At 43.1% G+C, this 14,399-nt stretch overlaps 1 protein-coding gene across 5 annotated transcripts in view; it reads left to right on the top strand.

Moving 5' to 3' along the window:
- The window catches only part of cyb5r4 (cytochrome b5 reductase 4), a 120,148-nt gene that overhangs the window by 30,348 nt on the left and 75,401 nt on the right, over positions 1-14,399 (top strand). For all 5 annotated transcript variants that reach the window (XR_013497752.1, XR_013497753.1, XM_078212455.1 and 2 more), the window contains exon 3: positions 1,082-1,182. Coding sequence is in view for 3 of the 5 variants with exons in the window: in XM_078212455.1 (XP_078068581.1) it covers positions 1,082-1,182 (101 nt within the window). In the remaining 2 variants the exon portion in view is untranslated. The remainder of the gene's footprint in view (positions 1-1,081; positions 1,183-14,399) is intronic.

A 14,399-nucleotide genomic window follows, 5' to 3' on the forward strand; every position in this document is an offset into this window, starting at 1 on the left:
TGCCTTTTTCACCTGTGACTCCACTTTCAAGGAGCTATGAACATGTACCCCTAGATCTCTTTGTTCTGTAACTCTCCCCAACACCCTACCATGAGGAGGAACTACTTCTCGCAGAGGATGGTGAATTTGCAGAATTCGCTGCCCCATAGCCGGTGGAGTCTGAGTCATTGGTTTCAAGAAGGAGATAGTTATATTTCCAAAGGGTGGCACAGTGGTTAGCACTGCTGCCTCACAGCGCCAGTGACCCAGGGTCACTGTCTGTCTCTGTGGAGTTTGCACTTTCTCCCCGTGTCTGCGTGGGTTTCCTTTGGGTGCTCCAGTTGCCTCCCACAGTCCAAAGATTTGCAGGTTAGCTTGATTGGACATGATAAATTGACCCTAGTGTCAGGGGGATTAGCAGGGTAAATGTGTGCGGTTACGGGAATAGGTCTGGGTGGGGTTGTGGTCGGTACAGACTCGATGGGCCAAATGGCTGCCTTCTGTACTGGAGGGATTCTATGAATGTTTATGAAAATATGGGTTAAAGGGATATGGGGAGGTGGATTTGAGACCAGGGAAAGATCAGCCATGATCTGATTGAATGGCGGAGCAGGCTTGAAGGGCTGAATTTGCTTACTTCCTGATTCCTATGTTTCATTTTATATATATATATTTCTCTCACCATAGAAAATTATATGAGACCAGAAATTTATTCTGTGCTTCACCCCCATTCTGCTGTGGATTTGCCAGGCAGTAACCCAAATAAGCAGTGGTGATTTCAGACTGCATTTCTAACACCTACGAATTCTCCAAACAGTAGCTTGATATGTTTTGTTCCCTTCCTTGGGAGAAACTGTGCGATGTTGAATGCTTCCTTTAAAGAGCTGTTTGACCAGTAAGCATTCACTAAGTTGGTCAGCTTTGACAAATATTTGGCACACGAGTATGTTGTATCGAATCTGCTTTCTTTGACCTGTTGTTGACTAGCATCATTTCATAATAACTTGCTTGTAAATATTGCTTTGCAGTGGGCAATTACTAACAGAGTAGTGTTCGCCACATGTGCCTAACTCTTAACAATTCATCACGTTTGCCTTTGTAGGCATGGTTTACAATGTGACACCGTATTTGGAATATCATCCTGGAGGAGAGGAGGAGCTTATGAGAGGTGCAGGAGCTGATGGAACAGAATTATTTGATCAGGTGAATTTGTCAACTGGAAGATTATTTCAGATTAATTTCTCAAATTTTGGGATTGAAATCGTACGTGTTTTTTTTGTCAGTCATTTGCTGCAAATGGAGTTGTTGGGGCGGGGGGCAGTGATTTTTGACCACAATAAACTCTGATGGGGGCCTGAAGCTAAGAATCATATCTTCACACGTAATAGAGCCTCAACACCAATCCCAGGACCATCCCGCCAGAGTCTCCACTCAACTGTTGCAATTGTTCCTCTGAGCCCATGACTCCCAAAGTTTAGGAACCTTTCCATTGCAGCCTCTGAGTCAGAAAGTGCAGAGTCGGACTGCACTCAGATAGTCCTGCCAAATGCAGACTGGAGCACCAACTCTGAATTCCGGGTTGACGACCAGTGATAATGCACCCAGTGGATTTGGGTGAGGACCTCCTAATTACAGGTGGGTGAGAGACTTGTAATCCACCTGTCATGTAGTAATAGCTAAATTGGTATTGAGATGGTTACACCTCAGGAGGGAGCATTCCAGTGAATCCTTCCAGTGTTACACAGTTCTCGCCACAGGATATATGTGCAGATGCAAAAAATTCATAAACCCATATTTTTCATTTTAAAATGCAAGGCAACATTTTTATCCCTTAACAGCTATCTAACAACAGTGTGACAAAATCAGGATTTTGATGACCTTAGATCAGAGAAGCTTTGATTGATAAAGTAGCTATTATTGTTTCTCTACCTGAATCCAGCTCAAATAACTAATTGCACTGTTAATCTGTGGAAATGCAAGGTGGCTGTCTCAAATGGGTACTCATTGCCACTGCCCAGAAAGTGACTAAGTTATCCTTGATGGCGAGGTCTGACTGTTTTGCAATGTAATATGAATGTGGGTTAACAGACAAGAGGATCGTCAAATTCGGATGGCTGAAACCATTAAGGAAAGATGGTAGAATCCCCAAATGAATATCCTTCCCTCAGGATGTGCATTCTTTTGTAGTTTGAGGCTGCCTATGGACTTCTAACGCAGATCTATAATTTGAAAGGTTTCTCAAGGGAAAATCATAGATCTAATCACTTAGCTTCAGTTCCATCCAGACATCTGTTGTTAATTCTTTAATTATCAAAAAGATTTGCATGAACTCCCTTTTGATTTGGTACCTAGAAAACCATACTTTCTACTATTAATATTTCTCTCCTGTGAGAAAGCTGCTTCATTCCCAGCTGCGAAGAGATTTCTGGGAAGGAAAACAGTAACTATTCCCTTTTGACCCAGTTCAGATTAAAAGCTCAACTGACTTGCTTGAACAATCATCTTTGAAAATGTTGGTTCTTTTTATATAAAAGCATGGTTTTCTGATCCACTTCTGGACTCGAATGCAGATTCTCTACTCAGACATCTGTCTCTCAGTATTGTGCTGTAGCACTTGAGGACTGAGTCCCTTTAGTTATGCTATTAGTGGTGGGGCTTTATGCTGCATAAAATGTCCAGTTATTTGCTGCTAATTACACCCTTCCTCCCTGAAGTGAGGATAAATTTGAATCTGATGACTTTCTGATAGTTGCATTTATGAAGAATGAATTATTCATCAAGTTCTTTTATAAGGTACAGGTGCAAAACAAAACCACAGAAATGAGAAACGAGAAGAGTGAAGAAGTGGTTTTTAAAGTAGTTAGGCCCCTAAGGAGCAGAGGGCGAAGCAGAAGACTTCGAGGAGGGAATTCTAGAACCTAGGCAGTTGATTGCATACTCGACAGTGGATGTTGTGAAAGGTAATTGGGGAGATGGGTTGGGGGTTGTGGTTGAATACACAAAAGGCCCAAGTCAAAAGAACAGCAAGTCAGCTGGAGGTTGTTGGAGATGGGGAGAGATAAGGCCTGAAGGCATTTAAACATTTAGATTAGAGTTTAAATTAGAGGCATTGGGTGACTGAGGATAGGGCAGGTAAGTGAACAGGATTTGGTGCAGGATAGGATGCAGGAAGTTGAATCATGGATGAACTGAAGTTCATGGAGAATGCAGAATGGAAGACTAGGCCAGGAAAAACTTTCAAAATAGTTGAAACAAAAACAGAAAATGCTGTAAAATCTCAGCAGGTCTGACAGCATCTGTGGAGAAAGAACAGAGCTAACATTTTGAGTCTGTATTACCCTTAATCAGAGCTGCTCTGACAAAGGGTCTCCAGACACAAAACATTAGCTCAGTTCTCTCCACACAGATGCTGTCAGACCTAAGACCATAAGACCATAAGACATAGGAGCGGAAGTAAGGCCATTCGGCCCATCGAGTCCACTCCACCATTCAATCATGGTTGATTTCAACTCCATTTACCCGCTCTCTCCCCATAGCCCTTAATTCCTCGAGAAATCAAGAATTTATCAATTTCTGTCTTGAAGACGCTCAACGTCTCGGCCTCCACAGCCCTCTGTGGCAATGAATTCCACAGACCCACCACTCTCTGGCTGAAGAAATTTCTCCTCATCTCTGTTCTAAAGTGACTCCCTTTTATTCTAAGGCTGTGCCCCCGCGTCCTAGTCTCCCCTGTTAATGGAAACAACTTCCCTACGTCCATCCTATCTAAGCCGTTCATTATCTTGTAAGTTTCTATCAGATCTCCCCTCAACCTCCTAAACTCCAATGAATATAATCCCACGATCCTCAGACGTTCATCGTATGTCAGGCCTACCATTCCTGGGATCATCCGTGTGAATCTCCGCTGGACCCGCTCCAGTGCCAGTATGTCCTTCCTGAGGTGTGGGGCCCAAAATTGCTCACAGTACTCCAAATGGGGCCTAACCAGTGCTTTATAAAGCCTCAGAAGTACATCCCTGCTTTTGTATTCCAAGCCTCTTGAGATAAATGACAACATTACATTTGCTTTCTTAATTACGGACTCAACCTGCAAGTTTACCTTTAGAGAATCCTGGACTAGGACTCCCAAGTCCCTTTGCACTTTAGCATTATGAATTTTGTCACCGTTTAGAAAATAGTCCATGCCTCTATTCTTTTTTCCAAAGTGTACGACCTCGCACTTGCCCACGTTGAATTTCATCAGCCACTTCTTGGACCACTCTCCTAAACTGTCTAAATCTTTCTGCAGCCTCCCCACCTCCTCAATACTACCTGCCCCTCCACCTATCTTTGTATCATCGGCAAACTTGGCCAGAATGCTCCCAGTCCCGTCATCTAGATCGTTAATATATAAAGAGAACAGCTGTGGCCCCAACACTGAACCCTGCGGGACACCACTTGTCACCGGTTGCCATTCTGAGAAAGAACCTTTTATCCCAACTCTCTGCCTTCTGTCTGACAGCCAATCGTCAATCCATGTTAGTACCTTGCCTCGAATACCATGGGCCCTTATTTTACTCAGCAGTCTCCCGTGAGGCACCTTGTCAAAGGCCTTTTGGAAGTCAAGATAGATAACATCCATTGGCTCTCCTTGGTCTAACCTATTTGTTATCTCTTCAAAGAACTCTAACAGGTTTGTCAGGCACGACCTCCCCTTACTAAATCCATGCTGACTTGTCTTAATCCGACCCTGCGCTTCCAAGAATTTAGAAATCTCATCCTTAACGATGGATTCTAGAATTTTGCCAACAACTGAGGTTAGGCTAATTGGCCTATAATTTTCCATCTTTTTTCTTGTTCCCTTCTTGAACAGTGGGGTTACAACAGCGATTTTCCAATCCTCTGGGACTTTCCCTGACTCCAGTGACTTTTGAAAGATCATAACTAACGCCTCCACTATTTCTTCAGCTATCTCCTTTAGAACTCTAGGATGTAGCCCATCTGGGCCCGGAGATTTATCAATTTTCAGACCTTTTAGTTTCTCTAGCACTTTCTCCTTTGTGATGGCAACCATATTCAACTCTGCCCCCTGACTTTCCTGAATTGTTGGGATATTACTCATGTCTTCTACTGTGAAGACTGACGCAAAGTACTTATTAAGTTCCTCAGCTATTTCCTTGTCTCCCATCACTAGATTACCAGCGTCATTTTGGAGCGGCCCAATGTCTACTTTTGCCTCCCGTTTGTTTTTAATGTATTTAAAGAAACTTTTACTATCATTCCTAATGTTACTGGCTAGCCTACCTTCATATTTGATCCTCTCCTTCCTTATTTCTCTCTTTGTTATCCTCTGTTTGTTTTTATAGCCTTCCCTGCTGAGATTTTTCCAGTATTTTCTGATTTCAGAATCTGCAGCAAGTTCTATTATCGAAGTAGTTGAGTTTGAAGATGATGGGTATGTAAATGATAAATAGGCTGAGAGGGGAGGTAGCTGTAAATATTGCAGAAATTAAACATGAAAATATTTTTGATAGGAAGGATATGGGGTCAGAAGCTAATCTTGGGTGGAATAGGATACCAAGATTGCAAATGGTCAAAGATGTTGGATTCTTTTGAATTGTTAGAAATATCAACTTTAACTACTGACATAGCGTGAACAAAAATAATTCAACATTTACACAATGAAAATTGGAGGTAAACATAGAAACTAGAAGCAGGAGTGGGCCATTCGGCCCTTTGAGCCTGTTCCACCATTCATCTTGATCGTGGCTGATCATCGGATTCAATATTCTGGTCTGCCTCGCCCCTTCCTCCCATATCCCTTGATCCCCAAGAGCTATATCTAATTTCTTCTTGAAATCTGCCAACGTTTTGGCCTCAACCACATTCTGTGGTAGTGAATTCCACACATTCACCACCCTCTGGGTGAAGAAATTTCTCCTCACCTCAGTTCTAAAAGGTTTACCCCCTTCTCCTCAAACTATGCCCCCTAGTTCTGGACTCCCCCACCATTGGGAACATTCTTTCTGAATATACCCTGTCCTAACCCTGTTAGAATTTTATACGTTTCTACGAGATCCCCTCTCACTCTTCTGAACTCCAGTGAATATAATCCTAATTGACTTAGTCTCTCCTCATATGACAGACTTGCCATCCCAGGAATCAGCCTGGTAAACCTTCGCTGTACTCCCTCTATAGCAAGGACATCCTTCCTCAGATAAGGGCACCAAAACTGCACACAATATTCCAGGTGTGGCGTCACCAACGCCCTATACAATTGCAGCAAAACATTCCTATCCCTATACACACATCCTCTCGCTATGAAGGCCAACATACCATTTGCCTTCTTTACTGCCTGCTGTACCTGCGTGCTTACTTTCAACGACTGATGCACGAGGACTCCAAGATCTCGTTGATATCCATTTCTCTCAATTTACACCCATTCAAGTAAAAATCTGTCTTTCTATTATTGCTACTAAAGTGGTCTTGTGATGCAGAAGGTAGCGTCCCTGCCTCTGAGCCAGAAGCTCCAGATTCAAGCCCTACCATAGGAATTGATGACCAAGGAATGTTTAAAGTTTAAGTTTATTTACTAATGTCACAAGTAGGCTTACATTAACACTACAATGAAGTTACTGTGTGGCCACACTCCGGCGACTTTTCGGGTACACTGAGGGAGAATTTAACATGGCCAATGCACCTAACCAGCACTTCTTTTGGACTGTGGGAGGAAACCAGAGCACCTGGAGGAAATCCACACAGACATGGGGAGAATGTGCAAACTCCACACAGACAGTGACCCAAGGTGGAAATTGAACCCGGATCCCTGGTGCTGTGAGGCAGCAGTGCTAACCACTGTGCCGCCATGTGAGTTCTAATGCAGTCAAATAGATTGAGTATCAATCTGCAAATCCTTCCAACTCTCGGCCGTGGCAGGCTGTGAGAGTGGGAGAGATTCTTGTTCGGTGATGTGTTGGAAAGAACATTGGAGTATCTACCATTATTATCCATAGCTCCAGACTACAACATTCAGTACATACTACACAGCAACTTGGACTCCCTGGATGAATTGTTAACGTAGCACCACTGCCACCATAAAATTATATTTTTAATAAACAATAATTGTTTGAGTTCTGAAGTCTAATTTTGCACTCAGAATTACCCAAAATTAAAAATTCAGCATTTGGAAATAGTGTAAATCTTAACTTGAATCCGAACAATCTCTCAAAATTCAAATTAATTCTAAAACTGCTTGTCAAGTCACTGGGAAAAATCAAGAAATTCAGAAATCCTGTTCCAGCATGAGGAAGATACTTGCACTGATAGAGTCACACTGAAGAACCTTTAGAAATATTTTGCACTGTACATACTCAGACTGAAGCATCCTGAGAATGAAATGCACAGGTGTCGTTGATAACTGTGCAAAATTTGGGAAAGATTTATTGACCCTTAAGTCTCAACTTTTGAGAATGAATGTAAAAACATAAAAGAAGCAGGAGAGACCATTCGACTCTGAGCCTTCTTTGTGCCACTGTGGGCGGCACGGTGATTAGCACTGCTGCCTCACAGCGCCAGGGACCCGGGTTCGATTCCCAGCTTGGGTCATTGTCTGTGCGAGGTCTACACGTTCTCCCCATGTCTGCATGGGTTTCCTCCGGGTGCTCCGGTTTCCTCCTGCAGTCCGGAAGACATGCTGGTTAGGTGCATTGGCCGTGCTAAATTCTCCCTCAGTGTACCCAAACAGGCCAGAGTGTGGCGACTAGGGGATTTTGACACGAACTTCATTGCAGTGTTAATGTAATCCTACTTGTGACACTAAGAAATAAACTTTAAAACTTTTCTAATAAGATTTGCTACCTCAAATTCTACTTTTGTACCTGTTCTCCATAATCCCTGATCAAGTATCTATAGATCTCCATCTTGAATAGAATAAAGGATGGAGCATCAACAACCCTTGAGTATACAATTCCACAGAAAAGGGATTGTACAAGGTCAATTTGCAGAGTTCCTGCTTCTTTCTGTAACAGCCTCACCTCTTAGTTGAGCACTCACCATGAGAATAAACGCCAGTGTATGGGTATTTTTGGATTCATTCTCAGGATGTGGGCATTACTGGCATTGGTACCATTCGTTGCCCTGACAAGGTGGTAGTGGACTTGCTACTTTATACTGGCTTGCTAGGCCACCTCAATGGACAATGAAAAGTTGGTCACGTCACGAGTCACATATAGGTCAAACCTGTAAGGATGGCAGATTTGCCTCCCTGAAGGACATTAGTGAGCCAGTTTGGAAACATAGAATGTTTTTACTTTATGGATTTAATGACCTGAAATGACCAATAAGAACATAAGAAGAACATAAGAAATAGGAGCAGGAGTAGGCCATCTAGCCCCTCGAGCCTGCCCCGCCATTCAATAAGATCATGGCTGATCTGACGTGGATCAGTACCACTTACCCGCCTGATCCCCATAACCCTTAATTCCCTTACCGATCAGGAATCCATCCATCCGCGCTTTAAACATATTCAGCGAGGTAGCCTCCACCACCTCAGTGGGCAGAGAATTCCAGAGATTCACCACCCTCTGGGAGAAGAAGTTCCTCCTCAACTCTGTCTTAAACCGACCCCCCTTTATTTTGAGGCTGTGTCCTCTAGTTTTAACTTCCTTACTAAGTGGAAAGAATCTCTCCGCCTCCACCCTATCCAGCCCCCGCATTATCTTATAAGTCTCCATAAGATCCCCCCTCATCCTTCTAAACTCCAACGAGTACAAACCCAATCTCCTCAGCCTCTCCTCATAATCCAAACCCCTCATCTCCGGTATCAACCTGGTGAACCTTCTCTGCACTCCCTCCAATGCCAATATATCCTTCCTCATATAAGGGGACCAATACTGCACACAGTATTCCAGCTGCGGCCTCACCAATGCCCTGTACAGGTGCATCAAGACATCCCTGCTTTTATATTCTATCCCCTTCGCAATATAGGCCAACATCCCATTTGCCTTCTTGATCACCTGTTGTACCTGCAGACTGGGCTTTTGCGTCTCATGCACAAGGACCCCCAGGTCCCTTTGCACGGTAGCATGTTTTAATTTGTTTCCATTGAGATAGTAATCCCATTTGTTATTATTTCCTCCAAAGTGTATAACCTCGCATTTATCAACGTTATACTCCATTTGCCATATCCTCGCCCACTCACTCAGCCTGTCCAAATCTCTCTGCAGATCTTCTCCGTCCTCCACACGATTCACTTTTCCACTTATCTTTGTGTCGTCTGCAAACTTCGTTACCCTACACTCCGTCCCCTCCTCCAGATCATCTATATAAATGGTAAATAGTTGCGGCCCGAGTACCGATCCCTGCGGCACGCCACTAGTTACCTTCCTCCAACCGGAAAAACACCCATTTATTCCGACTCTTTGCTTCCTGTCGGATAGCCAGTCCCCAATCCACTTTAACACACTACCCCCAACTCCGTGTGCCCTAATCTTCTTCAGTAGCCTTTTATGGGGCACCTTATCAAACGCCTTTTGGAAATCCAAAAACACCGCATCCACCGGTTCTCCTCCATCAACCGCCCTAGTCACATCTTCATAAAAATCCAACATGTTCGTCAAGCACGACTTTCCCCTCATGAATCCATGCTGCGACTGATTGATCGAACCATTTCTATCCAGATGCCCTGCTATCTCCTCTTTAATAATGGATTCCAGCATTTTCCCTACTACAGACGTTAAGCTGACCGGCCTATAGTTACCCGCCTTTTGTCTCCTTCCTTTTTTAAACAGCGGCGTAACATTAGCCGTTTTCCAATCAACCGGCACTACCCCAGAATGCAACGAGTTTTGATAAATAATCACTAACGCATCCACTATTACCTCTGACATTTCTTTCAATACCCTGGGATGCATTCCATCCGGACCCGGGGACTTGTCCACCTTCAGTCCCATTAGTCTACCCAGCACTGCCTCTCTGGTTACATTAATTGTATTAAGTATTTCTCCTGCTGCCAACCCTCTATCGTTAATATTTGGCAAACTATTTGTGTCCTCCACCGTGAAGACCGACACAAAAAACTTATTTAAAGACTCAGCCATATCCTCATTTCCCACTATTAACTCCCCCCTCTCGTCCTCCAAGGGTCCAACATTCACTCTAGCCACTCTATTCCTTTTTATATATTTATAAAAACTTTTACTATCATTTTTTATATTAATTGCTAGCCTAGCTTCATAGTCTATCCTTCCTTTCTTTATCGCTTTCTTAGTCTCTCTTTGTTGTTTCTTAAATTTTTCCCAATCACTTGTTTCTCCACTATTTTTGGCCACTCTGTACGCAGCTGTTTTTATTTTAATACTCTCCTTTATTTCCTTCGTTATCCACGGCTGGTTCTCCCTTTTCTTACAATCCTTGTTTTTTGCTGGAATATATTTTTGCTGAGAACTGAAAAGGATCTCCTTAAAAATCCTCCACTGTTCCTCAGCTATCCTACCTGCCAGCCTGCTCTCCCAGTCTACCTTAGCCAATTCATCCCTCATCCTATCATATTTCCCTCTGTTCAAACAGAGGACACTGGTTTGGGACCAAACTTTCTCCTCTTCCATCTGAATCAGAAATTCGACCATATTGTGGTCACTAGACCCAAGAGGGTCCTTCACAATAAGATCCTTAATTCTACCTACCTCGTTACACAATACCAGATCCAAAATAGCTCGTTCCCTCGTCGGTTCCGTAACATGCTGTTCAAGGAAACTATCCCGACAGCATTCTAAGAACTCTTCCTCCATTCCACCCTTACCGACTTGAGTCTGCCAGTCAATGTGCATGTTGAAGTCCCCCATGATTATTGCCGTTCCGTTTTTACACGCATCCCTTATCTGCTTGTTTATAGCCCTCCCCACCTCAACATTATTATTTGGGGGCCTATATACCACACCTACTAGTGTCTTTCTCCCTCTACTATTCCTCATCTCTACCCATAACGATTCCACGTTTTGTTCCTCAGAGCCTATGTCATCCCTCAGTACTACCCTGATATTATCTCTTATTAATAGCGCGACCCCACCACCTTTTCCTTCCTGTCTATTCTTCCTAAACGCCTGATACCCCTGGATATTCATCTCCCAGTCCTGGTCACCTTTCAGCCACGTTTCTGTAATGGCCACTAGATCGTACCCACTCGTGCTGATTTGCACCATCAACTCATATACCTTGTTCCGAATGCTTCGTGCATTCAGGCAAAGTGTCCTTATTCCAGCTTTTATCTGGACCCGCTTTGATGAGTCGCGAACACCCTCTCCCTCTACTCCCTTATCTAAATTACCGCCTTCATTCACTTGCACCCTCTCCTCTACCATTAATTTTGTAATTCCCCTTACCCCTGCATCCTCCACCCCATCAATTAGTTCCTTGATCCTAGTCAACTCTTCTAGCTCCCCTCCCCCCAACCTATCTAGTTTAAATTCTCCCCAGTAACTTTAGCCAACCTACCGGCCAGGATATTGGTCCCCGTGTGATTCAAGTTCCACCCGTTTTTTGTATACAGATCACCCCTGCCCCTAAAGAGGTCCCAATGGTCCAGGAACCTGAATCCCTGCCCCCTGCACCAGTCCCTCAGCCACACATTCATCTTCCACCTCACTCCATTCCTGCCCTCACCTTCCCGTGGCACAGGCAGTAATCCTGAGATTACTACCTTTGCTTTCCTCTTTCTCAGCTGTCTCCCTAATTCCCTGTACTCCCTTTTCATGACCCCTTCTCCCTTCCTACCCACATCAGCGGTACCAATATGTACCGCTACCTCAGGCTCCTCTCCCTCCCACCTCAGGATTTCCGGGACGCGACTAGCGACATCCTGGATCCCGGCCCCAGGGAGGCAGACCACCATGCGAGAATCCCGCCTACCTCCGCAGAAACGCCTGTCTGTCCCCTTCACCATCGAGTCCCCGATTAATACCGCCTTCCTCCTCTTTTCCTTAGCCCTCTGAGTTACAGGGCTGGACTCCACTGCGGAGACACGGCCACTGCTGCTTCCCCCAGGCGGGCTGTCCCCCCCAGCAGTACTCAAGCAGGAGTACTTGTTGTGCAGGGGCAAATCCACTGGGGTGCTCTCAACCACCCTAGCCTTACCCTTCCTGGCCATCACCCACTTGGCCTCCTCCCGTTGCCCTGGTGTGACCACCTGATGATAGCTCTTGTCTATCACCTCCTCATTCTCCCTCATCAGCCTAAGATCCTCGAGCTGCAGTTCCAGCTCCCTAACACGGTCCCTCAGGAACCGCAGCTCGACACACCCCTCACAGATGTGGATGTCCGGGAGGCCAGATGCCTCCAGGACCTCCCACATCCTACACTGGGAACAACACACTGGTTTCACACTCATACTGGACACTTTATGTCAAGTAAGACAGTGAAAAGTTAATAAGAGTGTAAGGAAACAAAAAAATAAATAATTAATTAAAGTCAGAAAACCCACTCTCTTACCCTCAGCCTGCTCCTGGGAACAAATCCCTGATATTAACAACTGATATTAAACCCAAACAACTGAGATTAAACCCAAACAACTGAGATTAAACCCAAACAACTGATATTAAACCCAGAACAACTGAGATTAAACCCAGAACAACTGATATTAAACCCAAACAACTGAGATTAAACCCAAAACAACTGAGATTAAACCTAAACAACTGATATTAAACCCAAACAACTGATACTAAATCCAAACAACTGATATTAAACCCAAACAACTGATACTAAATCCAAACAACTGATATTAAATCCAAACAACTGATACTAAATCCAAACAACTGATATTAAATCCAAACAACTGAGATTAAACCCAAACAACTGATACTAAATCCAAACAACTGAGATTAAACCCAAACAACTGAGATTAAACCCAAACAACTGATACTAAATCCAAACAACTGAGATTAAACCCAAACAACTGAGATTAAATCCAAACAACTGATATTAAATCCAAACAACTGAGATTAAACCCAAACAACTGAGATTAAACCCAAACAACTGATACTAAATCCAAACAACTGAGATTAAACCCAAACAACTGAGATTAAACCCAAACAACTGAGATTAAACCCAAACAATTGATACTAAATCCAAACAACTGATATTAAACCCAAACAACTGAGATTAAACCCAAACAACTGAGATTAAACCCAAACAACTGAGATTAAACCCAAACAACTGAGATTAAACCCAAACAACTGAGATTAAACCCAAACAACTGAGATTAAACCCAAACAACTGAGATTAAACCCAAACAACTGAGATTAAACCCAAACAACTGAGATTAAACCCAAACAACTGAGATTAAACCCAAACAACTGATACTAAATCCAAACAACTGATACTAAATCCAAACAACTGATATTAAACCCAAACAACTGATATTAAACCCAAACAACTGATACTAAATCCAAACAACTGAGATTAAACCCAAACGACTGAGATTAAACCCAAACAACTGAGATTAAACCCAAACAACTGATATTAAACCCAAACAACTGAGATTAAACCCAAACAACTGACATTAAACCCAAACAACTGAGATTAAATCCAAACAACTGAGATTAAACCCAAACAACTGAGATTAAACCCAAACAACTGAGATTAAACCCAAACAACTGATATTAAACCCAAACAACTGATATTAAACCCAAACAACTGAGATTAAACCCAAACAACTGATATTAACCCCAAACAACTGAGATTAAACCCAAACAACTGAGATTAAATCCAAACAACTGAGATTAAACCCAAACAACTGATATTAAACCCAAACAACTGATATTAAACCCAAACAACTGATATTAAACCCAAACAACTGATATTAAACCCAAACAACTGATATTAAACCCAAACAACTGATATTAAACCCAAACAACTGATATTAAATCCAAACAACTGATACTAAATCCAAACAACTGAGATTAAACCCAAACAACTGAGATTAAACCCAAACAACTGAGATTAAACCCAAACAACTGAGATTAAACCCAAACAACTGAGATTAAACCCAAACAACTGAGATTAAACCCAAACAACTGATATTAAATCCAAACAACTGAGATTAAATGATCTTGACCAATTGGGCCAGTGGGCTAACGAATGGCAGATGGAGTTTAATTTAGGCAAATGTGAGGTGATGCATTTTGGTAGATTGAACCAGGACAGGCCTTATTCAGTTAATGGTAGGGTGTTGGGGAGAGTTTCAGAACAAAGAGATCTAGGGGTACATGTTCATAGCTCCTTGAAAGTGGAGTCACAGGTGGACAGAGTGGTGAAGAAGGCATTCGGCATGTTTGGTTTCATCGGTCAGAACTTTGAATACAGGAGTTGGGACGTCTTGTTGAAGTTGTACAAGACATTGGTAAGGCCACACTTGAAATACTGTGTGCAATTCTGGTCACCCTATTATA

The sequence above is a fragment of the Mustelus asterias genome, chromosome 5 (genome assembly GCF_964213995.1).
Source record: "Mustelus asterias chromosome 5, sMusAst1.hap1.1, whole genome shotgun sequence".
Classification (NCBI taxonomy): domain Eukaryota; kingdom Metazoa; phylum Chordata; class Chondrichthyes; order Carcharhiniformes; family Triakidae; genus Mustelus; species Mustelus asterias.